At 62.7% G+C, this 26,552-nt stretch overlaps 5 protein-coding genes across 6 annotated transcripts in view; 3 read left to right on the top strand and 2 right to left on the bottom strand.

Annotated features, from left to right (window-relative positions):
• Nucleotides 1–7,795: 7,795 nt before the first annotated feature.
• On the bottom strand, nucleotides 7,796–12,147 carry CHLRE_11g468075v5 (uncharacterized protein). 2 transcript variants are annotated; one of them, XM_043067558.1, is made up of 8 exons: nucleotides 11,969–12,147; nucleotides 11,764–11,896; nucleotides 10,825–11,444; nucleotides 10,005–10,356; nucleotides 9,779–9,859; nucleotides 9,480–9,632; nucleotides 8,822–9,403; nucleotides 7,796–8,653 (listed from the first exon to the last, which is right to left on the bottom strand). In XM_043067558.1, the coding sequence occupies exons 2-8, from the start codon at nucleotides 11,785–11,787 to the stop codon at nucleotides 8,537–8,539; spliced, it is 1,929 nt and encodes a 642-aa protein (XP_042919563.1). In that variant the 5' UTR covers nucleotides 11,788–11,896; nucleotides 11,969–12,147; the 3' UTR covers nucleotides 7,796–8,536. The 2 variants fall into 2 exon arrangements, with proteins under 2 accessions (XP_042919563.1, XP_042919564.1); XM_043067559.1 differs by having other exon boundaries at nucleotides 9,626–9,632.
• Nucleotides 12,148–12,267: 120 nt separating this feature from the next.
• On the top strand, nucleotides 12,268–13,463 carry CHLRE_11g468063v5 (uncharacterized protein). The gene has a single exon (XM_043067557.1). It carries the CDS (start codon nucleotides 12,445–12,447, stop codon nucleotides 12,676–12,678), a length of 234 nt encoding a protein of 77 aa, XP_042919562.1. The 5' UTR covers nucleotides 12,268–12,444; the 3' UTR covers nucleotides 12,679–13,463.
• A 561-nt stretch (nucleotides 13,464–14,024) lies between these two features.
• CHLRE_11g468050v5 (uncharacterized protein) lies at nucleotides 14,025–18,757 on the bottom strand. The gene is made up of 10 exons (XM_043067556.1): nucleotides 18,567–18,757; nucleotides 18,016–18,449; nucleotides 17,702–17,758; nucleotides 17,427–17,486; nucleotides 16,960–17,068; nucleotides 16,457–16,509; nucleotides 15,974–16,106; nucleotides 15,660–15,697; nucleotides 15,271–15,396; nucleotides 14,025–14,852 (listed from the first exon to the last, which is right to left on the bottom strand). Exons 1-10 carry the CDS (start codon nucleotides 18,577–18,579, stop codon nucleotides 14,691–14,693), a joined length of 1,185 nt encoding a protein of 394 aa, XP_042919561.1. The 5' UTR covers nucleotides 18,580–18,757; the 3' UTR covers nucleotides 14,025–14,690.
• Nucleotides 18,758–18,937: 180 nt separating this feature from the next.
• CHLRE_11g468000v5 (uncharacterized protein) lies at nucleotides 18,938–24,503 on the top strand. The gene is made up of 9 exons (XM_043067555.1): nucleotides 18,938–19,135; nucleotides 19,443–19,538; nucleotides 19,810–19,853; nucleotides 20,164–20,228; nucleotides 20,802–20,881; nucleotides 21,786–21,897; nucleotides 22,177–22,288; nucleotides 22,496–22,630; nucleotides 23,013–24,503. The coding sequence occupies exons 1-9, from the start codon at nucleotides 19,036–19,038 to the stop codon at nucleotides 23,577–23,579; spliced, it is 1,311 nt and encodes a 436-aa protein (XP_042919560.1). The 5' UTR covers nucleotides 18,938–19,035; the 3' UTR covers nucleotides 23,580–24,503.
• A 54-nt stretch (nucleotides 24,504–24,557) lies between these two features.
• The window catches only part of CHLRE_11g467950v5 (uncharacterized protein), a 9,886-nt gene continuing 7,891 nt past the window's right edge, over nucleotides 24,558–26,552 (top strand). Inside the window, exons 1-4 of the mRNA XM_043067554.1 lie at nucleotides 24,558–24,779; nucleotides 24,898–24,954; nucleotides 25,466–25,639; nucleotides 25,836–26,437. Of these exons, the coding sequence (XP_042919559.1) occupies nucleotides 24,910–24,954; nucleotides 25,466–25,639; nucleotides 25,836–26,437 (821 nt within the window). The 5' untranslated portion in view covers nucleotides 24,558–24,779; nucleotides 24,898–24,909. The remainder of the gene's footprint in view (nucleotides 24,780–24,897; nucleotides 24,955–25,465; nucleotides 25,640–25,835; nucleotides 26,438–26,552) is intronic.

Raw genomic sequence — 26,552 nt, 5'->3', positions numbered from 1 at the left:
CCAGCGCGAGAGCCCGCCCAACCGCCACGATCCAGCCGCTGGCTCCCCGGATCCGGGCGCCGGCTCCGCGCGGCGCCAGCTCGCGCGGCGCGCGGCCATCCCGCGCCCGCCGGGCTGCGGGAGCCGCGCGCTGCCGCCCCCTACAAATGGGCGCCACCGGCGGCCGCCACCGCGCGCCAAGCTAGCTGCCAGGCCAGTGTTTGTGCCGGCCGCCCCCATGATGAGCGCTAGTGCTTATCGCTGGTGGTGGCATCAGCTGTGACGTGTCAAAACATGTTGGCTAGTGTATCATTACATGTGTATACATTTTATACATTGCTTATATACTTGCTACACCATTACTAGCCGCGCGCCGTTGCAAAACCAGCCGGAAACCGCTCGGGGCAGCGGTCGCCTTGCCCCGCCTGCTGCCCAGCCGCGCTATGCTGCCGCGACTGATCCAGCTGGGCTGCGCCTGCAGCATCGCAGCCAAAATGTGCATGCAGTGCGAGTGCCAGGCGCGCGCGAATGAAAACCCACATATGCCCAACTGCCGCCGCATCGGCCCACTTTAGTTCCACAAACGCCCACCAACTGCTGCATGCGGCGTTAGTGTGTTGCAGTCACCTCGCCGGCGCCGGGTCCTATGCGATGCACTGCGCCTGTGTTTGTTATGTTATTCTTGGTGTGGGACTGCAAATGAACACCGGCAGACATGCACCAGTGAAAGGCCACATGTGCGCAACTGCTGCCGGCCAACTAACTGCCCAACCGCCCATCAGTTGCGTGCAGTTACTTGGCCAGCTCCTATGCACTGTTCTTATGTCGGTGCTTAAATTGTATAATCATGAAAACCATTACAATAATATGCAGCTGCCTCGTGCACCATGCGCGCTGTCATGTGCAAGTGTGGTTGTGCAGTCGGCTCAACAGCCGAGCAAAACCAGCAGTTACACGCCCTCCCACTTTCTATCACGGGTGCTCCCTTTATGCACAAGCCAGCGCGAATGCATGATGCTATCATTTGTGAACAGTAAGCACCACTGCTTAGTGCACCTGCCTCCAGTGCAACCCCTTGCAGTGCAACAGAGGCACAACCCAGCTGCATCCAAGCAAGCAATATGCGCTCCACGCATGCTATAACTGTGCCACACAGCACGTGCGGGTGGAGTCCAGTTCATGTCCGTGCAACAATTGTTTGCAACCATCCCGCCAGCAATGCAGTTCTAGCCTGCGTCCTCGCCTTCCTCCCACCCAAACGTTCCGCATGCCGGTGCATGTATTAGGCTCCCCTCTCACCCATACCCTAGCCACCATTTCACCTCGGGGGGTCCGACAGGGGGGCGCCGCCCCCCTGTCAAAGAGAAGCGACGGGCCGCGAGGGGGCCGGGTAATAATCCCTACCCGCCACACCCACCCCCCTCATCATCACAGATCCTTTGCGCTGCATACCAGGGGGGTCGACAGGGGGGCGCCGCCCCCCTGTCCATTTCCGGGGGGTGCAGGGGGGCTGGCCCCCCTGCGGGGGAAAAAATGAGATGCTTCCTTAGTTGCTCCCTTCTCCTCCTTCTCCCCCGCCCCTCATCCCACCGCCTCCCCTTGGGGGCGCGCGGGGGCATGTGGATCTAAGGGCCTCTTATTATTATTATTTGCCCCCGCTCTTATATGCCCCGTTAGATTTTTTGGGTTACTTTCGGATGGCGCCGCCGCCGCGCGCCTGGTTGCGCGCCTGGCCGGGCCGCCCGAAAGCCAGCACGCTCTTCTAGGCCCTGGCGCTGCCCCGCGCGCGCGCCGCGCGACCCAGCGCGAGAGCCCGCCCAACCGCCGCGATCCAGCCGCTGGCTCCCCGGATCCGGGCGCCGGCTCCGCGCGGCGCCAGCTCGCGCGGCGCGCGGCCATCCCGCGCGCGCCCGCCGGGCTGCGGGAGCCGCGCGCTGCCGCCCCCTACAAATGGGCGCCACCGGCGGCCGCCACCGCGCGCCAAGCTAGCTGCCAGGCCAGTGTTTGTGCCGGCCGCCCCCATGATGAGCGCTAGTGCTTATCGCTGGTGGTGGCATCAGCTGTGACGTGTCCAAACATGTTGGCTAGCGTATCATTACATGTTTATACATTTTATACATTGCTTATATACTTGCTGCACCATTACTAGCCGCGCGCCGTTGCAAAACCAGCCGGAAACCGCTCGGGGCAGCGGTCGCCTTGCCCCGCCTGCTGCCCAGCCGCGCTATGCTGCCGCGACTGATCCAGCTGGGCTGCGCCTGCAGCATCGCAGCCAAAATGTGCATGCAGTGCGAGTGGCAGGCGCGCGCGAATGAAAACCCACATATGCCCAACTGCCGCCGCATCGGCCCACTTTAGTTCCACAAACGCCCACCAACTGCTGCATGCGGCGTTAGTGTGTTGCAGTCACCTCGCCGGCGCCGGGTCCTATGCGATGCACTGCGCCTGTGTTTGTTATGTTATTCTTGGTGTGGGACTGCAAATGAACACCGGCAGACATGCACCAGTGAAAGGCCACATGTGCGCAACTGCTGCCGGCCAACTAACTGCCCAACCGCCCATCAGTTGCGTGCAGTTACTTGGCCAGCTCCTATGCACTGTTCTTATGTCGGTGCTTAAATTGTATAATCATGAAAACCATTACAATAATATGCAGCTGCCTCGTGCACCATGCGCGCTGTCATGTGCAAGTGTGGTTGTGCAGTCGGCTCAACAGCCGAGCAAAACCAGCAGTTACACGCCCTCCCACTTTCTATCACGGGTGCTCCCTTTATGCACAAGCCAGCGCGAATGCATGATGCTATCATTTGTGAACAGGTGCCCCTGCTTAGTGCACCTGCCTCCAGTGCAACCCCTTGCAGTGCAACAGAGGCACCAACCCAGCTGCATCCAAGCAAGCAATATGCGCTCCACGCATGCTATAACTGTGCCACACAGCACGTGCGGGTGGAGTCCAGTTCATGTCCGTGCAACAATTGTTTGCAACCATCCCGCCAGCAATGCAGTTCTAGCCTGCGTCCTCGCCTTCCTCCCACCCAAACGTTCCGCATGCCGGTGCATGTATTAGGCTCCCCTCTCACCCATACCCTAGCCACCGTTCCACCTCGGGGGGTCCGACAGGGGGGCGCCGCCCCCCTGTCAAAGAGAAGCGACGGGCCGTGAGGGGGGCGGGTAATAATCCCTACCCGCCACACCCACCCCCCTCATCATCATCACAGATCCTTTGCGCTGCATACCAGGGGGGTCGACAGGGGGGCGCCGCCCCCCTGTCCATTTCCGGGGGGTGCAGGGGGGCTGGCCCCCCTGCGGGAAAGAAATGAGATGCTTCCTTAGTTCCTCCCTTCTCCGCCTTCTCCCCCAACTGTCATCCCACCGCCTCCCCTTGGGGGCGCGCGGGGGCATGTGGATCTAAGGGCCTCTTATTATTTGCCCCCGCTCTTAAGGGTCTCGCTACACATTTTGGGTTACGGCGCCATAGACGCCGCGCCGCGCCCTCGTTCGCGCGCCCGGCGCGCTAGTCTGAAAGCCCGCAGCCCCGCGCACCTATAACCCCGCGCAACCGCGCGCGGCGCGCGCGGCAGCGCGAGAACCCGCCCAACCGCCGCGACCCAAGCACGGGCGCCGTGCGATCCGGGCGCCGGCGCCCGCGCGCGTGGCAGCGCTGCTCCGGCCGCGCGCGCGCCCTTGGCGCGCCGGTGCCGGGGTTGGCTTTAGGCAGGCGCGAGTTGCGCTGCCGCGCGCGCAGCGTGGCGCCCGGGATTCCGCCTTCGCGCCGTCGATGATCACTGGCACCACTGCTGGTGGTGCTCTTGCCATGCACCCGCGAGTGTATCCGCTGGTGATACACGTGAACAGTATTGCTCATTACATGGCTCATGATATTGGCGCGGCAAACGTTGGAAAAATGCACCGAAACGTTGGAGCCCACGTTTTGTAACTCCGAGGAAGGGTTGCACGCGGCCGGCGGTGGCCCATTTCATGCCGCTGCTTTGTTTGCACGGCCTTCACATTCCTACCGGTGCTGCGGCAGTTTGCGGGTCCGCGTTGGTCGCGAGCTTGTACAGCCGATGTACGTGCAGTTAGTCGTAACCCGCGGATCTTGGCGGCAGCCGCACCGCCCGTGGGTCACCTGTCAGCATGCTTCCGTGCTGCCACGCCCGCTCAACCCATTGCAGCAGCACACTAATAACTAGCTAGGGCCGCCTCGCAGCCATGCAGTCATTGCGCACAGCACGCAAATCCCGCGCGCCGAGGGCAAGCTGCTGATGACAGGCGCGTTTTCAAGCGGCCAATGACAGCAGCCTGTCACACGGCCGCCCCTGCAGCAAGTGATACAAGCCGGCGCCCAGTTGCTTTCCCGTTTACCCGCGGCGGCTCCTTTGTTCAGCTCCGCACACACATACATTGTATTTACCGCTTTCCCGTGCACGCGGCCACACACAGTTGCAGGCATCAGCGCAGGCGCGGCGTGGCGTTTCAGGTAAGCTGTTGTTTGCTGCCTGCTTGTTTGCGTGGCCTGAGTTCCCTTGCTGGTGCTGGGTCTCACTCCATATCCTGCTCGGCGTGTTTGCAGGGCAGCCATCCATGCACCAGTGCGGTGCTGGCGTGCTGCTCGCACGTGATATGGACGTTCTTAACCCGCGCTGGTGCATGCCTGCAGGCGCCGCGCTGACACTGTGGGTTTGTTTCCTGACCGTCGGCTGTCAGTAGTCCAACGTGCGCGTGCGTGGCCGGGGTATTATTCAGCTGGGTTCATGCGTGCACAAAGGTACTTTGTGGGCCGCATGGTTTAACGCGCTTGCTCCCCTGCCTGTTGTTTGTCCCGCTGCAGTTGAGGCTTATTGCAAGCGCAACCAGGCTGCGCGGCGCGCCACTACTGTGCAGTGGAGCCTGGGCCGTTTCCTACACCTGGTGTTGCAGAGTTCAAAATGTACAACACGCCAGCTAACCCTCCTGGCATACTTTAATGGCGCGAACAGTTCCAGCAACGCTGATGGCGCATACGGTTCTCGTGCCATAATTAGAAGTTCCTAACGTATGCCTTCATAGTTGACTTCGTTGCTGCCGCTACAAGGTTTGCTTAATAACCCACCCGTTCACACACCTTGCCACACGAAGCTGCATGACCGCCCGTGCCATAAACTATTTCCAAGTGCACGGCAGAGCTTTCACCCCTTCAAGTCCTGCCTTTCCACACGTCGCCCCAATGTCGGCCTGCATGTACCTTGCTTGCCTAGGACCATACTCTCGCCGTGCTCCACCTGCCCCTCAATCCCAGGGGGGTCCGACAGGGGGGCGCCGCCCCCCTGTCAAAAAGAGAACCCGGGGCCCGAGGGATCGGTAGTAATGATCATCCCAACAATGATAATGCTGCACTTCGCGCCGCGTTCCAGGGGGGTCGACAGGGGGGCGCCGCCCCCCTGTCCATTTCCGGGGGGTGCAGGGGGGCCGTAACAAAGGTATTCCCTGCGGGAATACCTTTGTTACGCCCGCCTCAAATGCTTCCCCGCCCTCCGGCTCTTGCATGTGGCCACCCTCGGGGGCGGGCGGGGGCATGCGGGTCTAGAGGCCTTGCGGGTCAAGAACAAGTTGCCTCGACCTACTGCCCTTGGAAGTACGGTAAGCAACTAGGTGCCAGGCGAATCAAAGATTCTTGTCATTCTGCTGTGCGCCACATTGAGTCATCATCATGAAACCTCGACACAGATTCCATGTCGTCACATAGTGGAGGCGTAGTGGAGGCATGTTGGACCTAGGAACACCGCCGTGTAGCTAGGCAAGGTGTTGCTACATGTTTTGAGCTAGCGAGGGTGCCATGTAGGCCCTGTTGTACAGGCACCCCATGCAGTAGTAGTTAGGCTGTAGCAGAGAAGTGCTAGGCTTTTCCGTGGCATACCACAGCAGGCAAATCTCTGCATATGATCTCTGCATACGGTACCCTCCTTGTGGCTGCCCTTCTCACTGCAATCCACACATGGCAGCTCTCCATCCGCATGGGAGCTCGCTCATAGTGCAAATGAGCGCACACTATGGTGTGGTGAGTGCGGGCCTGGGAGGGCAGGCAGCTGCAGCCTTGATATGGGGAGGGCCAGAGTCCTGCTGTGGGGCGGAGCCAGGGGATACCAGAGCGATGCTGTCTATAGCAACTTGTCGGTTACAGGTGGATTGGAATGATAGCTTGCGAGCCTTGAGTCTTGCTTGCCGGAGGCGGCCTTCATCAGACAGCTGGGCGGCAGTCTGGGCTGCAGTGCCTTTGACGAGAACGGGATGGCACTCCTCCCCGCGCCCCTCTTCCTGCGCCGATACCGTACACGCATCCTTTCACCTCAGTAACGTTGACACTGTTTAGATTTACATGGATGTAGATCAACACATGGCCAGCTCACAACACACATCTCCCCTGTTTCCTGCCTTTGCCACACAGCCTGGACGGCCTGACAGTAGACTCAGTGGGCAAGGTCATGACAGCCACTTGCCAACCTCACCCCTTTAAATGGGCGCACCAAACAACGTGTCGGACTGGGGCACACGCATCCATTGCAAAGCGAGATTCATCTAAATACAAAGGGCACAGACTTACTAAGTGCGTCAACGTCCTCCAGCTGGGGTCTTGGCTGGGGTCACAGCGGATGGCAGAAAATGATGCCATAGCAGTCATGAGCATGCACAGAGTGCAGAGCAGTCATCATCAGGTTCACATCAGCTCCAGTAGTCGCCAATTCTTTTATGTTAGTCTTGCAACCCTTCCATACTATGATACAGTACCCAGTATGACATGCCGTATATTGCACATTTGCCAGACAGCAGCTGGAGTGCACAGATGAAAGAACTTCAGGGTCATTTTACTGAACTTCACCGCATGTATGTTGGCACCCAACTAAAACGCGCTCTCTCACACCAAGGTGGCATAGCATGGATTGCCTCCTTGACGGCGGCCCGGTAAGACTTGCACAAGAGTCAGCCAAGCTCATTGGCTGTGGGCAGGGGGCACAGACCAACAAAAACGTGAAACTGCAGGAAGTTACAACCGGTGCAGGTGGTGGGGACCAGAGCATGGCGTGGGCTTGTATGATGAGGCCTGTAAGCAAAGATTTGTGTGCCAGACAGGCCTTGTAGCCCCAGGCCTGCAGTGTGCCTGTGTGTCTGACGGGCCGTGTGGCTCCAGCCCCCTTACCCACCCGAGGTCGATACCGTGCTTGCACTTATTTTCTGCAGCCACCAGCACCAGCGCGTCCAGCTTGGTCTCCAGCTTGTTGACCTTGGTGTAAGAGAGGAGTGGAGCATCCTCCGTGGTTTAGCATTTGGGGGCTGAACCCACGCGGTGGCTTTGGCAACCAGTGCTGGCCATGTGCTGTCCACAGGCTGTGTGGTGTAGCGCCCGCATCAGCTGATCCAGGTCCTGGATTCGGGGCCATGCGCATTTGGTGGCTTCGGCGACCAGTGCCAGCCGCACGCTGTCCGGACCTGTGGTGCAGCGCCCAATTGGGGTCCTTCCATGAAGACCGTTACTGAGGCCTCGTTGGGGGTCTTGCGCCCGTTGCGATCGCCAGAGCAGTCACGACTGTTGTGACAATCGCTGTACTCCACGAGAAGGTCGCAACGGTGGACGGTTCGGTCACAAAAGTGGAGGTCAAGTTTGATGCGAGTTTGACCAGCTCGAGAGCAAGGTGCGTGGACGCTAAGGTGGACGCCAAGATGGACAAGCTCGAGGCGAAACTTGACGCCAAGCTGGCGAACCTCGAGACTAGAATGGAGGCCAAGTTCGTGAACGTGGCGACCAGGCTGGACGTGCTGGTGGCGCAAGGGGTGCTGCCCCCCAAAAATTTTGCGCCACCAGCACGCCCAAGCTGGTCGCCACGTTCACGAACTTGGCCTCCATTCTGGTCTCAAGGTTCGCCAGCTTGGCGTCTAGTTTGGCCTCGAGCTTGTCAATCTTAACGTCCACCTTGGCGTCCACCTTGCTCTCAAGTTGTTCAAACTCGCATCAAACTTGACCTCCACTTTTGTGACCGAACCGTCCACCGTTGCGACCTTCTCGCAGAGTACAGCGATTGTCACAACAAACAGTCGTGACTGCTCCGGTGAGCACGATGGGCACAAGACCCCCCAACGAGGCCTCAACAGTCGTCTTCATGGGCCAAGGACCCGGATTAGCTGACACGGGCGCCGCACCACAGGGCCTGTGGACAGTGCGTGGCCGGCACTGATCGCCGAAGCCACCACATGGCTTTGGCCCCCGAATGCTAAACCACCACCCATTTTCCCCACTCAAATGGGTGGTGAGCGAGCTGTGTCTCACAGCATGTGTTTCCACCACTCTGCTCCCCTCCACATGACACCACACACCAACCTCCCTGTCGCAATGGATGTCTGTCTCAGTGCTTCCCCACAGCCATCTACTGCAAGGCGTCGCATGACCAACACCCCAAGCAAACCTGGTTGGGCAGGCTGGTTGCACGCAAATCGCGCCTCGCCCAGACACCACGACCCCACACCCTTGGCATCGGGAGGCGGCAGCAGCAGGTCGGGGGCACCTCCAGCAGCAACTGAGTCAATGTCAACCAGCTGTTCCCGCGCCGCCCTCCTGCAGGCAGAAGACCGCCGGCCGGTCGCGGCCCAGGAGCTGCAGGATCAACAGCAGCCGCATGTTGAGGGCCGCGTCCTCATCACAAACCTGCGGGTGCATGCAGTAGGGGGGGAGGCCGGGGCGTGTTTTCCACACAATTTTCTGCCCCTACAACCGGTGATCACGACGGGCACACGACCCCCCAACGAGGCCTCAGGTCTTCATGGGCCGAGGACCCACCCAGTCATCCTGTCCACTCGTGTCACTCCTACTCACCCACGGAGTGTGACAGTCGTTACAGACCCGGATGTGGAAATCCCCGGCGCCCTGCGGCAGCTCCTTGCGGCACAGGCTGCGGCGCCCTGCAGCAGCTCCTTGCAGCACAGGCTGCGGCGCCCTGCAGCAGCTCCTTGCGGCACAGGCTGCGGCGCCCTGCAGCAGCTCCTTGTGGCACAGGCTGCGGCGCCCTGCAGCAGCTCCTTGCGGCACAGGCTGCGGCGCCCTGCAGCAGCTCCTTGCGGCACAGGCTGCGGCGCCCTGCAGCAGCTCCTTGCGGCACAGGCTGCGGCGCCCTGCAGCAGCTCCATGCGGCACAGGCTGCGGCGCCCTGCAGCAGCTCCTTGCGGCACAGGCTGCGGCGCCCTGCGGCAGCTCCTTGCGACACAGGCTGCGGCAGCTCCTTGCGGCACAGGCTGCGGCGCCCTGCGGCAGCTCCTTGTGGCACAGGCTGCGGCGCCCTGCAGCAGCTCCTTGCGGCACAGGCTGCGGCGCCCTGCAGCAGCTCCTTGCGGCACAGGCTGAGGCACTCTGCGGCAGCTCCTTGTGGCACAGGCTGTGGCGCCCGCAGTTCAGACAAACCTGGAAAGGCAGATCATAGGCGAGGTCAGGAACAGCGTCGGTGTATCCTGTTGGCGCGTACTGTGCCCTCACGCACCATGCTCGTGCGGAGCTCGTTGATCATTATGACGTGGCGCGCAAACCGCTCATGCAGTAGCCGCATGAACTCCTTGCGCGGCGGCTGACCAGCACGGCTGACCGTGCCGTGGTAGCCCGTGCTGCCGCCACCCCAGCCCACCACACCTTTCCGCTGCGTCACACCTCGGGTTCTCCGCCCATCAGGCGCACGGCTTCGCGGCACAGCAACCGCTGCTTCTGGCAGTATACCTGCAGGCACTTCTGCTGGGGGCGGTGTACAGCACCAGCAGGTCTACATAGCCGAGCTCGCACACGCACAGGTGGCTGCACCGCCACCTTGACCTGCCCGCCGGTCCCGGCACCGCCACCATACTTGTAGTCGAGGCGGCCGAGGACGACCTGCACATCCACAGTCCGGGCGGTCGGCAGGCTTCACACGCCACTGCTACCACCGCTGGTGCTGGTTGCAGCTAGTCGCAGATCACGCAGTGCTCCACCCCCGCCGCGCAGTGCGTAAGCGCGCGGCGCTTGTGGCGCTGCTTACTTGGCGGTCGCAGCTGGTGTCGGGACCGTGCACCATGGCGGTTCCGTTGGCCCACCCTCTGCCTGCCGCGCTTCTGCCACCCGCACCGCCGCCTCCGCCCCTGCCGCTGCCCATGGCAGCGTCCGCCGCTGCCGTGGCGCCGTCTGGGCAGTGTGACGCCCGGCGCCGCCGCCAGCCCCGCGGCGGCTGCTGCCCCAGCGGCGGCGCCCGCGGCGGCGGGGCCAGCCGCAGCAGCCGCACGACCGTGCCCCCCGCCGGCCCCGCCACCGCCACCGCCGCCAGCCCCGCCCGCTGCTGCTGGCCCGGCGCCAGCGACAGCTGCGCTGCAGCCTCCATGCGCCGCCTCCGAGAGCTGGATCGCGGCGTGTGCCGATGCCACGCGCCTCCAGCATCAGGCTGTAGGTGGCATGTAGCAGGCAACGGATTGCCCACAGGCTAATGCTCTGCGCAACCGCAATATCCCGTCCACACTCGCGCAGCCAGCTGCTGCTACTGCTGCTGGCACCGGTGTAGCTGCAGCATGGGCACAGCGCGCAGCGGCCAGCACCTCCACATGTCGATTGAAACCCTGCACCAACGCCGACATGGTCGCCACGCCGTGGGCAGCGTCGGCTGCGTCACGCGCCGCCGCATCGGCAGCTGCCACCGCTGCGGCTTTGCAGTGCTCCGCCGACTGCGCCACCACTAGCGCCAGTGGGCACGGCGGCACTACTTCCGCCCGCCCTTGCTGCTCCGCTGCCTTGGCCCATCGTGCAGCTCATTCCGCAACATCCCTGCACGCTTCGAGCTGAGTGGGCGGCGGACCACGGGATTGACCCGCGTGACGTGCGTGTGGGCGGCCGCGGGGCTGCGCCTCAGCATCAGCCAGCAGAAGCACAGGGGCTCCAAGTACGACGGCTTCGTCATCACGGATGCCTTCGACATGTGCGTCACCATGCGCCGCCGCCGCCACCACAGCTCGTGGGAAGAGGAAAAGAAGGCAGACAAGCAGGGATGATGCGGAACGTTCCGTCCTTGGGGCCCCAGCAGCGGAGCGGTTGATCTGCGCCGCCGCTGCCCACCGCTGCCGGTGCCCGCCGCAGCGCCAACGCTGCCGCCGCTGCCGCCGCTGCCGCTGCCCGCTGCTGCGCCACCGCTGCCGCCCGCCGCGGCGCCGTCACCGCCGCCACTGCCACTGCCGCTGCCCGCCGCGGCGTGGCCGCCACTGCCACTGCCGCTGCCACTGCCGCTGCCCGCGGCCCGCGACCCGGTGGGCATGGCGGCCGGTAAGTGGGATGAGGTAATGCTTGCTGCGATCGAAGTAGTCTCGGTGGACCAGCAGCTCCTCCATGGCCTCCATCCACGCACCTCCATGCCGTCACCACCGTACGTGCCACCGCCACCGCATGCGCCGCCGCCAGCGCCGCCGCCAGCACCGATGTCAGGCGCAGCGGCCGCCGCCTATGGAGGATGGAGGAGGGCGCGACCAAGGGGGCGGGGCAGGGGTTAGTGCGGGCGTTGCGTGAAGGGGGGGGCAGGGGCGTGGGGCAGGGGGAATAGGGATCTACATGGGCGGCCAGGTCCAGGCACCAAGAATGGGACAGCTCCTCCACTTGGGCCGCCAGCTGGTGTACGACGTTGGTCAGCCCAGCCGCGCTGCGTGGAGGTTCACCTCGCCAGTAACTTCTTCAGGCGGCTGAAGACCCTGCAGCCGCGCGTCCTCAGCGCACAGCGCCATCAGAAGGTCAAACGCCGTCATCGCCCACACCCACACCCACACCTGCAGCGCCTTCTGCAGCAGCATTGCGTCGCCGCGTAGACATCGGCATCTGCGGTAGTTCTCACCCGACGGTGCAGCAGCCGCTCCAGGCCCGACGGATCCACAATGCTTTAACGCGTTGCCTTGACAATGCCTGTGAGCATGCAAAATTCACAGGAGCTGAGGAAAAGCGAGGAAAGTGCCCAAGGGTCGGGGGATGGCTAACCTTAACACATGCTGCGCCGCGCCTCTCCACCAGCCTCAGGCACATGACGGGGCGGCAGACATGGGCGGCGTTCCCAGTCGAAGCGCTCGTGCGCTGCGCGCGCCTGCTCAATATGAAAGTTTGACCCATGGCCGGCCATACTTGATAGTATTATTGGAAGGAAGCAGAAGCGGATCAATAGAATGTTTGGACCATGGCGGGTAAAGTAAAAGGGGGATGAAATTGGCCAAGCCATCCCCCCATCCCAAATCGCCAAATCCCAAATCTGACTTGACGTTAACGTGCTGCTCGCTGTCCTAGACGACAACACGATATCAAAAAGCGGCCTCGCTCTTGCACCCCGAGCATGTCTGTGACCTTTTACGGAAAATGTGGAAAGCTTTTGCGTTACCAAAGGCTGGCGCTCTCATGGCGCGCCTGCAACATCGCGAAGCGCGCTGACAAGTGTGCAGGCAGGAAGTGCAGGCTCACCGGCGATGGTTCTCCTAACTTTCACCGGTGATGCCCAGGCACACAGCTGCTGCCGGACACGCCCGGCAGCAGCGTGCCCTGGTGCCAAGCAGCGGCAGCCCCCGGGCCCACCTGCATCTGGAGAAGCAGCACCACTGAGTTGCCCACGCACATCCGAGGGTGCAGAAAGCAGTACGGCAGCGCCTGCAGGGGCTGGGGCGCGGCGTGGGGCGGGACTGGCGCAGCGGGCGCAGCGCTGACGCCGGCGCCGGCGTCTGGGGCAGCGACTGGGCCTTGCTGGAGAGGGCCCCCGGGCGGTGCTGCTCGCCGCCGTGCGCTGTGCCTGCGCGTCAAACCTGTGCTGCAGCGTGGCCGCCTGCGACGACGGGGATGGCACGAACGGCTGCTGCTGGGTTAGGGCAGCGGGCACGGCACCCGTGCCTGCGCCGGGGCCGGCCGCGGCGCTGCTTTTGGTTGCCAGGAACTCGGCCTCCATCCACCCATCGCCTGTTGCCCTGCTTAGCCGCCTTCCGCAAGCGCTGCTAGTAGTTCATGTTGCTCGCGTTTCGCGTGGTCGCATGCACGTATGGGTGCCTGCATGTATGTGTTGGGCAGGGGGGCGACCCGGGTGCAGCGGTGAGATGCTGTGCAAGGGAGAGGCATAAGACCTGTTGGGTCACACGAAGAAAGGAGGCGCCCGGGCCTGCGCACCTGTTCCCCAGAACCGGCACTCGCTGGCCTTGGCATCGCACACTAAGCAGTAGCACTACTGTGATATATAGTAGGTGGAGCGTGCTTCAGCGCACACAGACACATCACGCATACGAGCATGGATCGATAGGTTTGCTCCGCTCACATTGGTGCAGAAGCGTCCGTTAGTTGTTGACGGCTGCCGCTGAGACTACTGCCCCACCGGCAGCGCCCACGAAGCATTACTCCGCGAAGTTGTGACGTGATTGCGCGTAGTCAATCATGGTGTTCTGCGTGTAGGAGAGGTGTGTGGGGGAGGGCGTGGGTTGTGAGCTGTGGCCTGTGCCACACAAAGCCGCGACAGCCGCGCAAACGTGCAACATCCCCCCACCCCCACCTGGCTGACGGCGTTGCCTGTGATGGATACCCCCTTGTCATTGCCTAGCTGCGCCTCCACCGGGCCACACCGTACCGCCGTGCCCAAGGGGAGTGTGCTGGTCCAAAGGGAGCAGGGAACCCCTGAAAGGGAGTATTCTTGCTCGCTTGGATCCCACAACGTCTTTGGTTAAAGCTGTTGCTGTCCAGGGGTCGTATCTTGTTTTCGGGCTAATGTCTAGCTCCAGACAAAAATGGCCGGGTGGCCGCCGTCTTTTGTCTGGGCACATGGCGGTTTGGGGGCTTCTCCATAGGACTTCGGACAAAACCCGCCCCAAACCCGGGCCAACAAAGTCTCGCCCCAGACATTAGCCCCCGGGAGGAATGTCTAGGAAACGGCCAAAATGGCCAATTAATGTCTGGAGACATTAAGATAGGAGCCCTGTTGCTGTCGCTGTTGGATTTGGGCTTGGGGTCCGCCAGGGCGCCAGCTGGCGGGGCTCAAGCGTCTGGTGAACCGTGAGCGGCAGGGCACGACCCCTGGTAAGCAGTTGTTGACAGCCATGGCGCCGGCAGCAGGGAGCAGTAAAGCTAGGAGCGGGTCTGGGTGAATCTATCGTCGTAGGCGGCCACGGCGTGTGCAAGGCACAGTGATCAGAGTGGCCAAAACCGGTGTAGAGCCGCTAGCTAGGTGACACAGCCGCAGAGCCACTGCTGAACGCAGTAGTGGTCAGTGGCGGCATCGTGTGTGCATTGTTGTGGCTCCTACTCAAGCTGGCAGGTCAACACACACCTAGTTAATCAACAAAACAGTCCCATGCATTCATTCGGCCATTGCGCTTTACAATCAGTACGTATCGTACACATGCGCGCAGCCACACCACAGTCGCTCATTGTCCCCACGTGCCAACCAAGTAGTATTAACACGCCAACCAATACCACCAACCAATGTCACCAGGCATGCATGCACATACGCACCAGCCGCACATCATCCTACACCCACCGTCAAAATCAAGCTGCTGTCTTCCCTACCTGCATGCGCATCCCACTTTCCGTCCCATCATACCACGTGTGTCGCACACGCACACGCCACGCGCCACTGGATGACAGTCCACATTCCACCTGGCTCGTGAACTGCGTCAGCAGGTCCCTCTTGTAACCAATGCAATCTGCTGCAAAATCCCCGCTCTTCCACCCCAATGTCCCTTCACTCCCGCGCCCGGCGCCGGAGCTCCTCCAGCTCCCTCTCCAGCGGGTCAAACACGTCACGCAGTGGCCGACCCGCCACGTGCGGGGCCGACGAGGGGGCAGCGGAGGGCGCGGCCGTGGAGTCCCGGGGAAGTGCGGGGGCGGGGTAGCTGCGGCGTGCCTGCATGTCCATGCATCCGCACGAGTTGATGAGAGGAGAAAGGAAGTAAGAAGTTGCAAATGTTTGTTGTTATGCAGACTGGGGGGGAGACGGAGGTAGCAGACAGCATTCCGTGCAAGAGTCGGCTACCACCTAAACTTCGCTTTCCACCCCATTGGCGGTCGCCCCCGCACCCATCCACGCACGTGACGTACTGCTTCCTCTCCTCCCACTGCTTCCTCTCTTCCCACTGCTCCCACTGCTACTCTTCCTTCCACTGCTCTCGCCCGCCTAACCCACTTGCACTACTCCCGCTCCTCCCGCTTACCCACCCATCTAACCCACATCCCACCCACCTGACCCACATTCCACCCATCTAACCAACCCCCTGCCATCCAACCCCCTGCACCCGCCTACCCGCCTACCCGCACCCACGCACCTGCTTGAGCGCCGCCAACTCGGCGTCCACGCCGCCGTCGCCCTCCAGCGCCGCAAACTGCCGCTCCAGGGAGTCCGGCGCGGCCAGCGCGGCGGCGGACTGCGCCTGAGCCTCCAGCGCAGCCACCTGTGTGTGCGTGTGTGTGCGATGGGACAGTGGTAAGGCACGTTGGTAAAGTCCCGTAGGGTGCAGCTGATTCCCAGAACCCAGTGTGTGCGTGCGTGTGTGTTTGCGTATGTTAGAAGCGCAACAGAACGAAGCCCGCCCAAGCAAGCGTGCACGTCAGCGGCATTTCATCATCCTGTGCTAACTGACGAGGGTCAAGACGGAGATTGAAGTAAGGCACGACGGGCGAGGCCGCCCCAGTGGTACGGTATAGAAGCGCGCACCTTCTCCTCCATCTTATCAAACGCGGCCCAGCTGCTGCCTGCAAAAGGTATAGAGAGGTTGCAGGTGCGAAAGAGGTTACCGGTGTGCGGGTATGGAAATAGTCAGTGTCACACAACTGGCTGTGTTGGATGCTGACCCTCATAGGGCACGCACGGCGGGAGCTACAAACGTTGGTCAATGGAGACGCACAGGGCACACACACACTCACACGGGCGGGCTTCGTCTTTTTAACACACACACACACACACACACACACACACACACACACACGCACACATACACACTTACACACGCACACACGCAATCCACTCACCGGACCGGACCTGCAGCCCGCCGATCATCTCCTGCAGCGCCAGCGACGTCTTGGCACTGGCGGCTCGCGCCTTGAGCGTGTCCTTCTTGGAGCGCGCCTCGCCCAGCTTGCCCTCCAGCAGCCGGATGTTGGCCTGGGGGTGGGGGGGGAGGCGGGGGGAGTGTGGTATGGGGCGTGGGGGGTGGGGCGTTAGGGGGGGGCGCGGGGGTGGGGCGTGGGGAGTGGGGCGTGGGGGAGGGAAACGGGCTTTGGGGCGTCGGCGGAGGACGTGAGGACGGCCCCCGCAGCGAGATTAAAGTAAGAGCTCAAGTCAGAGAGGATGACGAGTCAGGGACGCACACACACGCACACGCACGGTGCCCGACCGCACGCACGCACGCCAGCCCCCGCCCGACGAGCCGCCGCCTCGCCTCGGGCCTCCAGCCACCCTCAACCCGGCCCCCCGCACACACACGTACATAAACACACTACCCTCGTTCTCACCTGCAGCTGCTCCAGCGCTTGTGTCTGCAGGGTCACCTGCTCGCTCATGCGGTCTGCACGCCGAATGGGCACCGAATGACGGAAGGCGGGCCGAAACCGAAAGACTGAGGCTCATTTGATTCGAGTCCGCGACTGATTTTCTTTCCTCGTGCCTCTCCCTTCCCTCCCCCGTCCATGCCCCTTCTCCCCTTTCCCTCCCCCGTCCCCTCCCCTTTCCCTCCCCGTTTCCCTCCTCTTCCCCTCCCCTGTCCCTCTCGGCCTTTCCCCCTTCACCCCAACCCCTACTACATTGGCCCTCCCTTCTCCCCCCCCCCGCCACCTCCCTAATCCCCCCCCCACCTCCCTAAGCCCCCCACCCCACTCCATTGTCAAGCATAGGCCACGCTCTCCTCCTCGCTCTACTGCATTGGGTCTGGTTTAGTTTGGGCTGGTATCTACAACCCCACCCCACCCCATCCCTAACCCCACCCCACCCCACCCCCCACCGCTGCTGCCTCCCTCACCCGCGTCCTCCTGCAGCACCTTGCGCCGCCTCAGCGCCTCCCGCGCCAGGTCGTCCTGACCGCGAGCCACGGCCAGCTCCGCACGCTGCAGCCACTGGTCGGCGCTGGACTGTGCGGGGAGGTGGGGGTGGGTGGAGGGTGGTTTGGAGGGAGGGGATTTGGAGGGAGGGGGTTGGGGAGGGGGTTGGAAACAACGGTGCAAGTTGGACCAGCAGCAAGGCGGTTCGGAGCTTGCTCACAACGCACAAAGCAGAGCAATCCCCCACAGACCCCGCAGCACAACCCGCCACCCGTGCGTTCACCACAGCCGCTTGCGTGTGCAGTCGCGCGCAGCCGCCAGCTCCCCACCATCCCACATCACGGTATCTGCATGCTCCGCTGCCCCCTCTCCTACCACGCCACGCCACGGCACCTGCATACTCCTTTTCCGTTTTCCCACCCTCTCCCCACCAACGCCACCTCCGCACCTGCATGCTGCGCTGTTTGGCGCTCAGCTGCTTCTGGCTAGCCATCACCTGGGCCGTGGCCTGTGGGGAGGCGGATGGAGGGGGAGGCGGAGGGGGAGGAAGGAGGTGGACAGGGAAGACGGAGGATGTGCGTGGGGAAGTATGAGATACACGGAAGAGCCGGTGATTCGGGCACCGTGGGGAAAACCGCGACACGGCCTGTGACAGCTCGTCCCGCCTCCCTCTACGCCGCCAAATAACCTCCCCCTCCCCCCCCCCCCCACACACACACACACCTGGCGCATTCGCATCATGTCTTCCTGCATCTCCTCCGCCACTCGGTCCAGCAGCTTCTGCATGGGGGCAAAACCGTTTGTGTTCGAGCGTGTACACGTGACGCGAAGAATGAGAGGCGATACTTGATGAGTCACATGAATGGCAGGGCGATACACAATACTGCAGCTACCTGTGCAGTCGCCGCCGTCCTCAACCCAGCTTACCATTGGCCTCTGCTAAGCCATACCACATACCTCATACCGCCGCCTCTTCTGGCATTTCATTTTCCATACTTTTATCTGTTTCGTTCTTCCCTCCGCCCTCCCCCGCTTACCTCGGGATCCTCAAAGCTCCCGACTAGGCCGTTGAAGAAGCTGGTCACGATGCGCGCAACCCGGGCAAACAGATTGGCGGACACGGCTACAGCCACTCCACTGCGGCCGCGGCCGCGGTGCGCAACTGCCGAAGCTGCGCCCGCGCCGCGCAGCAGCAGCAGGCGGCCGGAGGCGGAGGAGGCGGCGGAGCGGGGGGCTGCCGAAATGCCGACGCCGGTGCCATGTCGCACGGTGGCGGCATGGCGGTGGCGGGTGCCCAGCGAACTCGAGGTTGTGGCGCGATGAGCGTAGATGGCGCTAGAGGTGCGCGAGGTTATGGCTGTGGTCGTTACGTGAGGGCAGGCCTGCGCGACGACTGCAGCGCTGGTGGAGGCAGTTGGGCAATGAGAGGTGCGACGACCAACGCGCTGCCCAGCGAGCACGCTGCGAGAGCCTGCGATGGCCAGCAAAGCATATAAAGTAAAACAACTGTCCGCGTTGCGTATCTTGAGATCGGCACTGCGTCATTTTCCGCGAAAAGCTTCTCCACAGGGCCCAACCCAAGAATCACCTGCCAAATGCATGATGGTAGTACTGAGCTTGCAAAAAGCCTTCAGGGACCAGCAAAACGTCCGCAAAGTCGCGGGGCCTAAGCAAATGTCCCACGGGTCTGAAGAGACGCGAAAGCACGCGAAATGATGCTTTGGGTTGCGGTGAAAAAGCGAGTAAGAATGCTTGGAAGGATGCTTATAGTTCAAACCCTATAAGTTTGGCGTGCGCGAATTTACGCAGGGGCCTTCGCCTTTTGCATGGGGCGCGGGGGGTCGGCCTCGGCCTCCCGGCGCAGCTCCGCGCAAGTCCGCGGCCGGCCTGCAGCTGTGCTCCCCCGCGAGCAGCCACCTCTCGTCATTCCCCGTCCTAGCTGCACCGACGCCCCCTTCCGAAACGCTTTTCCAGGGCCCGACCTTTCTCCGTGCGACCGCGCCGCTTGACTCGCCGTAGTCTACCAGAGCTCTTTGCGCGCACCCGCCAAAACAACCATGCCAACCCACCAATGCGCGGGACTGCTTCTGCCGGCGCTGGCACTTGCGGCGCTGCTGGTGGCAGGCGCTGCCGCTGCGGCTGCGGATGGTGACGCCGGTGAGAAATCTGGCTTGCCGGGGCTGTCCCACCGGCGCGTGGGCGCAAGTGCGCAACAACTATCAGCATTAGCAACGAGCGGCGAGCGGTTATTGCGGGGTGAAAGGGTGGGAATGTGCGCGAGCTTCAGGAAGGCCGTTCCGGAGCGCGTTTTTCCGACACCCGGCCTTTCCCTTCTGTGCTGTTTCTCACTCCTTCCTGCTCCCTGCCTCCTTCCCCTAGGGACATACCCCCCACCATCTACCCGCCCACCCCACCCACGTGACCCAATCCACCTGCCCCAACGCAACCCATACATCCTATTCAGGCCATGCGCTGCGGCGGTTGCGTCAAGCTAACGCACGGGCCGAGTCGCTGGCGGTGGCGGGCCCCGGCACCTCCGCCACATCCAACGTGAACGCAGGCGCGTGACTACTGGGTCGTCGTTGGGCTAGTGCCTGTGGCTTGGGCTCTGTCGTCGGCGATTCACCCCGGCCGGGGTTCTTTATAAGGCGCATGTACGGGAATGAATGCACCATGCTCGTGAACGCAGGCGCGTGCGGGGGATGGAACATGCGTGCTTGAACCCCAGGATTATGCGTGTCTCTGGATGGATGGGGTGCGTGGTGCTTCCTGGGATGGGACGGAGTGAACTTCCCCCCGCCAACACACGGCATCCCCCCACGCACGCACAGGTGCTGTGTCCACGAATGGGCAGCCCGCTAGTGCTGTGGGACAGGTGAGCTGGTGCCGCTGGTGCAGCCGGGAGCTTGGAGGCAGCAGGGGACTTGCAGTAGGGCCGTGCAGGGGAACTGCGGGAGGCTTGATGGCTTGCAGCAGGCATGCACGTATGCATTCTGTGCCACGCTGGCTACGTGCCCCCCTCCTCGGAAAGAGTGGTTACAAAGGGGAACAATAAGGGGAAAAGCACAGTACACAGCACCGGCACGCAACTGCTAGCTACGTGCCCCCGCCCTAGCATCATTCACATATATCTACCCACCTCTTGATTGCTGCAACACCTTACGTAATGAAACACGCGCACACAGGGTGCCGCCATCGCCGGCGGCGGCCAGTCCGCGTCCGTCAACTGCAACGTCTTCGCCGTCAACAGGTGAGAGTGGCAGGGAGTGGGAGCGGGAGTGAAAGGGTGCGTGGGAGTGGAAGGGTGCGTGGGAGTCCGTAGTAGAAGGATGTGTGGGACTTGAAGCGGGCGGGAATGGAAGGTTTGGGAGGGAGGGCACGAGCGATGAGTGGGAGTGGGAGTGGGAGTGGGAATAAACCGAATAACTTGAGCGGAAGTGGGAGTGGGAGTGGAAAGGTGCGTAGGAGTGGCCGAGTGGGAGTTGAAGTGGAAGTGGAAGCGGGAGTGCGTGGAAGTAGCGGAAGGGAGGGCACGGTAGTTGCGCTGGCTAGGGGCGGGAGCGTGGGTGCGCGTGCGGGTTTGCCGCGTGGGTGCGTACGTGCGGTATGTGGGCGGCGGCATGTGCGTGCGCGTGTGGTTGGGTGGGTGGCGTTGCTACGCTCACACATCAGGCGGGAGGAAACCTGCAGGGCTGCAGCTCTCAATGACTTATGAGGGTCAGGGTGCGAACACCACGCACGACTTGCCCTTTCCTTTTTCCAACCACGACGTGTTTGCCCTACCGTTTTTGCTGCTGTTACTGCTGCTACTCCCCGCATGCAGTGATGAGTACAAGCGGTGCATCAACAACACCGCGTCTGGCTCCGGTGGCGGCGGCGGCGGCTCTGCTGCCGGCACGACGGGTGCGTAGTGGATCGCCACCCCCGGCGCGGCATTCCTCATTATCTCCTGAAACCAAGAAAGCAAACGGCTCTTAAGCGTTACTTTGTAATTCAGCTTACGTACGTATCCTGATTGTGTGCACCATCCACACATCGCGGCCGGATGCATGGACGCACCCTGACGCGCGTACATGGCGAGTTGATACCATCCATCCTTCCATTTACGCACACACACGCACACGTGCACGTACGGCGGCTCGGGCGTTGGCCCGTGCGCGCATGGGTTAGAATGCTGGCCGTTGGCCACACCTGCCGCCAGTGCATATTGTGTTACTACTCAAGTTGTAATCACAGCGTCATGCATTGCGTGTATCTTGTCCGTCTGAGAAACATAATGCAGAGCCAAAGGCGCACATGCTTGGGGTGCGTCAACTTTAAGCCAGTACATAGGGGGCGTCCCAGCGAGCCAGGCACGCACCTCAGTAGAACATGTAAGGCCACACTTCTGCTGCAAAGCCTGAGCACGCACGGTGCGCCTCGCAATCCCTTACTTGCCAAAGCGAACTGCTGTACGCACCCCACGCAATTTCGTTCTCCTTCTCCTCCTTTGCTGCCTGCCCATCCAGCCAGCCGGTGAAGCCCCTTCGTTCAAAGCCCAGCAGCCACCTGCCAGCGCCAGCTTTGGACCGCGCTCTCCACCCCTCCCACCGATCCTGACACTCACATCAGCCACCCACACGATCCTACTGCTGACACTACGCGCACCCACACAATCCCGAGTACCGCATTCCTGACACGTACGCTCACGCCCGCCCCTTCCGACATGCCTACGCACGCCGCCTATGCCCACGCCGCCGCCACACGCGCGCACGCCCTGTCTAAATCACCTGCCCACACCTACCCACTCACCCACCCACCCACACAGCGGCGGTGGACTACGCTTCCGCGCCCACCTGCTCTCCCCCCGTGGCCAACACCACCACCGACGCCAACGGCCGCCTGTGGGGCTACCAGAACGGCACCAGCTGCGCCTACAGGTCCGTGTACGTCGTGTCCGTTGTGTGTGTGGGGGGGGGGGGTGGGGGGTAACTCTGAACCAATCCCGTAAGCCGTAAGTAGGGAAGCAGTTGCGCTGCAAGGAGAAGGTACAGGTTCGTCGTTGTGTGTGATGCGTGTGTGTGTGTGTGGGGGGGGGTCCGCGTGCGTGTGCGTTTGTGTTGGGGGTTAGTAAGACGTGCCAAACCCATCACGAGCCCGACTGCACGCAGCAGCGCGCGCACACGCGATATGTCACATGAGCGCGACGGCACGCACAGGTTCGCCAATGGCGAGCCCATCTACGCGTCAAACGGCACCAGCGGGGCTACTGCCAGCGCGGGCGCCGCCGCCGGCGCTGCTGCCGCCGCCGGCGGTAACGCCACAGCCAACGTGAGTGACGCACGGCGTTCTGGCCGCCCTGCCCTAACTTGCCTGTTGCACGATGCGGCCCCGACCCACGTATGCATTGCCTAGCCACGCCTCGGCCGGCCAGGGCCCGCACGCACGATGCAGCCATTCCGGCGCCCCTCATCATACGGCATGTCCATACACACAAGAGCCCACACTCACAACAAACTCCGTCGTCGGTCGCTTCAGGCCGGCGCCGCCGCCGGGGCCAACGCCACCACGCCGGTCGCAGTGGTGACGTTCGAGGCCGCCCCCGCCTGCCGCGGTGGCCCCACGCCCGCCAACTCCACAGCCGACACCATCGGCCGCCTGTGGGGCTTCCAGGTGGGGTGGCGATGTGCTTGTGTGTGTATGTGTGTGTGTGTGTGTGTGTGTGTGTGTGTGTGTGCGTGCGTGTGTGTGTGTGTGTGTGTGTGTGTGTGTTTGTGTGTGTGTGGTTGAGTGTGTGTGTGTGTGTGTGTGTGTGTGTGTGTGTGTGTGTGTGTGTGTGTGTGTGTGTGTGTGTGTGTGTGTGTGTGTGCGTGCCGTGCCGTCGTGCCGTGCCGTGTGCACTCCCTCACCTATCTATTACTTGCTTGGCGGCACGCCCCTGCTGCCTGATGATGAGGTCTCCTGGAGCAGGGGCTGAGGGGCAAGAGAGCAAGCTGAGTCAGCAGCCTCACAAGCTCACAACCAGCACCTGCACCCACCCCTCACCCTCACCCAGGACGGCGCCAGCTGCGCCTACAAGAACGCCACCGGTGCGCCCATCGTGGCCAGCGTGCCCGAGACCAACACCACCTCCCCCAGCCCGGTCCCCAGCCCTGTGTCCAGCCCCAGCCCCAGCCCTGTACCCAGCCCCAGCCCTGTACCCAGCCCCAGCCCCAGCCCTGTGCCCAGCCCCAGCAGCCCCAGCCCCAGCCCCAGCCCCAGCCCCAGCCCCAGCCCCAGCCCCAGCCCTGTCCCCAGCCCCAGCCCTGTGCCCAGCCCCAGTCCCAGCCCTGTCCCCAGCCCCAGCCCCAGCCCTGTCCCCAGCCCCAACCCTGCCCCCAGCCCGCCAAGCCCGGTCCCCAGCCCCAGCCCGGCTGTCCCAGCCGCTGGCGGCAATGCCACCGCCAACGCCACCGCGGCCGCCGCCGCCAGGGCCGCTGCCGCGTCAGCAGGGGGTGCTGGCAACGCCACGGCCGAGGCCGCCGCCGCCGCACGCGCCGCCGCCGCCGCGGGCCGCACCGGCCGCCGCCAACTGCTCCGCCACCTGCACCGCGGGCGCCGCTACCAGCGCCGCCATTACTAAGAGGCCGCATGTACGGCCACGCCGCTGTGCGGCGTGCAGACAAAGGCATACGCGAACAGCTAGAATGGGCGTGCCTATGCATGCGTTGATGGGTTATATTCTTGATAGGTTGGGTGGCGCATCCGTCTCTGGCGCCGTTTGCATTTAGTTTCTTAGAGCATCGTCAATAACATGCAAGCACCACGACGACGAATGAAGAGGCCCGTGCACGCACGGGGCGATCCCTTTTCAGGCATGAGGCATCCCATCACTCATCAGGACCAAACACCGAACTCCTTGAAGCACGTGCCGGACGCATGGTGGATGGGCGGTGGCGCAACGCTGTAGCCGCCTGATTCTGTAACGACTTGCTCGGGAGTTACTTTGCGAAAATGGTTGTGGAGACGCAGATATGGCAGCTGTGTTGTTCATGACGTGTTGCATTGCAGCAGACCGGGACGTATTGTTTCAGAGCAATCAACTAGTAAGATGCTATTAGATATCATGCATTTACGGGCTCATAAGTTGGGTGTAGGCAAGTCGCATCTGTGATGCGGGTTGGGATGCCACAGGTCAGTGTGTGGACATCGGGTAATTGTTCGAGAGTTTGAGGGAGTGGCTCACGCTCTACCTTTACAGCTACTAATCGACAAATGTAATTCGTGCGAGATGGTGGCATGTACGCTGCGGTTATACAAGACGGATGACAACTTAAGACATGTCCGGAGAGTGTACGATGGCAGGCGGCACGCAGGCACGGGTTCGTGCCAAGGTCAGGAAGACTGTTTGACTATCCCGAAGAGAGCCCGCAGAACCTCATGATGAGCTCCAACATTTGAGTGCATAGGGCTTATAGTGCGCAAGCCTGTTGAGGTGCGGGGTAGGCAAGAGCCCCACACAGTGCAGGGCATGGGCGCGACACAAGCGGGTCACGGAAACGAGACGCAGACCGGGAACGGATGTATTATTTGGATACGTGAGACAATAAAGAATGGTTTGCATTAACAGAACTACCAATAGGGCTGCTCAGCACAAAAATGAATATGTCTAAGAGTTCGAGGGTCCACTTAAACCAAACTCTGGATGAGCCCTTGAATACGGGCTCAAATTAGAGTACCTTACAGCTTCAAGGAAAGGAAATAGGAAATGGCACACGAAGTTGGCCATGCTGAGTTCGACGTCACGCCGCTGCAAAAGGCGTTCCTCGCTCTGGCCGCCAAGGTACATATCAACAGGAGCTCTCAGATATGGCGCTGGAACCGGCAATCGGGGCTTTTCCTGTCGCGCGCCCAATTCGCTGCAGCGCATAGACGCCTGCTTTGTCCTTCGTGGCCTGCAGGTGGACCAATGCATGCGAGAGAATGCGCAGCTAAAGGCGGAAGTTGCGGAGCTGCGGGTGGGTTCGCCGGGCGTGTTGCTGGTGGTGGAGTGGGGGCACCTGGCCTCAACTCGGGCTCAGCCGTCGGGCGGACAGCCAAGGCACAGCCGATTGCAGCGCGCCTTTGCTGAGGCTTGAGGTGGTTGTTGTGGAGAGTGAGCCTTGAGTTGTCAAAGCTGGCACCTGCAGTCCTCAGCAACAGTGTGCCGGTGTTTGCCAGCAGGGCCTGTTGGCAGTGAGCAGATAGACCCGCTCGTTCTGCATCCTCTGTGAGCGCAGGGGTAGCAGCGGCACCAGCAGCGGCGCCCGCAACGAACGTGTATGGGGGATTTGGATTGAGTTGAGACCAGCATGATGTCTCTTCGTGTCAAAGCAGCATTGCTGCACACCTACAGGCAGCCTTAGCCACCCACCACCCCTCAGTCCCAAACGCGCTGCAAACACGCACAAAACGCCCACCCCTTCCACCTCCACACAATCAATCAAAACCGCAATAAGCACAAACGAGATCCAACCTCTGCATACGCAGGTGGGCAAGCGGCTGGATGCTTTGGAGCAGGGGCTGCAGCAGCTGGCGGAGACGGCGGCCAGTGGCGGCGGCGGCGGCGGGGGATTGATGATGATGATGGGGGGAGGCGGGATGATGATGGGGGGAGGAGGCGGCGGCGGCGGCGGCTTCTGGGGCGGCGCGCCCACAATGACCGTGAGTGTGCTGACGGGCTTGGCGGGGTGGTGGTTGTGGCCGTGAGGGAGGAGGCGGGGGCGGGAGGTGGGGGCCAAGGGTGGGAGGCTGCGGCGGGGGGGCGCGGACCCATAAAAATGCTCATGCTCATGCTCGACGTCTGGCTGAATTAACGGCGTCCTTGTCATCTGTGTGTGTGTGTGTGCGTGTGCGTTAGGGCCTGCTCCCGAGCGCGTCGCAGGATAATGTGGGCAGCATGTTGGTGGGCGCAACCGGCGCTGCCGACGGCGCCGACGGCGAGCCCTACGGCGGCGGCGGCGCCGCAGCCGACGGGTTACATCGCGCCGCTTCCGCCGCCAACGCCGCCGGCGGGCAGGTGGCGGCAGGCGGCGGCGGCGGCGGCGATGCGGGCGTTAGCACGTCCGGCCGCACGGCGGCGGCGGCTGCGGAGGGCCGCACGCCGTCGCTGACGGCGGGCCGAACGCCGTCGGCGGCGGCGCCGTCAGTCAGCGGCCCTGGGGGCGCGCCGTCGGCGGGGCGCAGCGGCGGCGCCGTCGCCAACGGCGGCGGCGGCGGCGGCACCGCTAGCCCGTTGGGCCGCGCGGCGGCGACGGCGGCGGCACAGCCGATGCAGCAGGCGATGCAGCAGCAAGGCAGCCGGCCTAGCTCACACATGCAGCAGGGGGTGCCCATGTTGGGCGGCAGCGGCGGCATGGGTGGCGGCGGCATGGGTGGTGCTGGTGGCGGCGGCGGCGGCGGCGCGGGTCACATGGGCGTGGTGGATCCGGTGTGGCTGGTGCAGGAGGTCGTGGGGCTGAGGTGAGGAGGTGTGTGTGTATGTGTGTTAAAAAAACGAAACGAGGTGTGTGTGTGTGTCCGTGTGTGTGTGCACGTGTGTGTGTGTGTGTGTGTGTGTGTGTGTGTGTGTGTTGCA

The sequence above is a fragment of the Chlamydomonas reinhardtii genome, chromosome 11, assembly GCF_000002595.2.
Source record: "Chlamydomonas reinhardtii strain CC-503 cw92 mt+ chromosome 11, whole genome shotgun sequence".
Classification (NCBI taxonomy): Eukaryota; Viridiplantae; Chlorophyta; class Chlorophyceae; order Chlamydomonadales; family Chlamydomonadaceae; genus Chlamydomonas; species Chlamydomonas reinhardtii.
Note: the sequence above shows the minus strand (reverse complement) of the source record. Positions and strands in the feature narration are given on the sequence as shown.

What these genes read in the sequence shown, in the direction of transcription:
- CHLRE_11g468063v5 (XM_043067557.1), top strand. Translation starts at nt 12,445, where the DNA reads ATGGTTCTCCTAACTTTCACCGGTGATGCCCAGGCACACAGCTGCTGC.
- CHLRE_11g468000v5 (XM_043067555.1), top strand. Translation starts at nt 19,036, where the DNA reads ATGCCAACCCACCAATGCGCGGGACTGCTTCTGCCGGCGCTGGCACTT. An exon ending in CCGCTAGTGCTGTGGGACAG is followed by an intron (nt 19,854 to 20,163) that starts GTGAGCTGGTGC and finishes ACGCGCACACAG; the next exon opens with GGTGCCGCCATCGCCGGCGG. An exon ending in GGCACCAGCTGCGCCTACAG is followed by an intron (nt 21,898 to 22,176) that starts GTCCGTGTACGT and finishes CGGCACGCACAG; the next exon opens with GTTCGCCAATGGCGAGCCCA.
- CHLRE_11g468075v5 (XM_043067558.1), bottom strand. Translation starts at nt 11,787, where the DNA reads ATGCTGCTGCAGAAGGCGCTGCAG. An exon ending in GCCGCCCACACGCACGTCAC is followed by an intron (nt 10,357 to 10,824) that starts GCGGGTCAATCC and finishes GCCGCGATCCAG; the next exon opens with CTCTCGGAGGCGGCGCATGG. An exon ending in ACACCAGCTGCGACCGCCAA is followed by an intron (nt 9,860 to 10,004) that starts GTAAGCAGCGCC and finishes GTGGATGTGCAG; the next exon opens with GTCGTCCTCGGCCGCCTCGA.
- CHLRE_11g468050v5 (XM_043067556.1), bottom strand. An exon ending in GGAGCTTTGAGGATCCCGAG is followed by an intron (nt 17,759 to 18,015) that starts GTAAGCGGGGGA and finishes GCCCCCATGCAG; the next exon opens with AAGCTGCTGGACCGAGTGGC. An exon ending in TTGATAAGATGGAGGAGAAG is followed by an intron (nt 15,397 to 15,659) that starts GTGCGCGCTTCT and finishes ACGCACACACAG; the next exon opens with GTGGCTGCGCTGGAGGCTCA.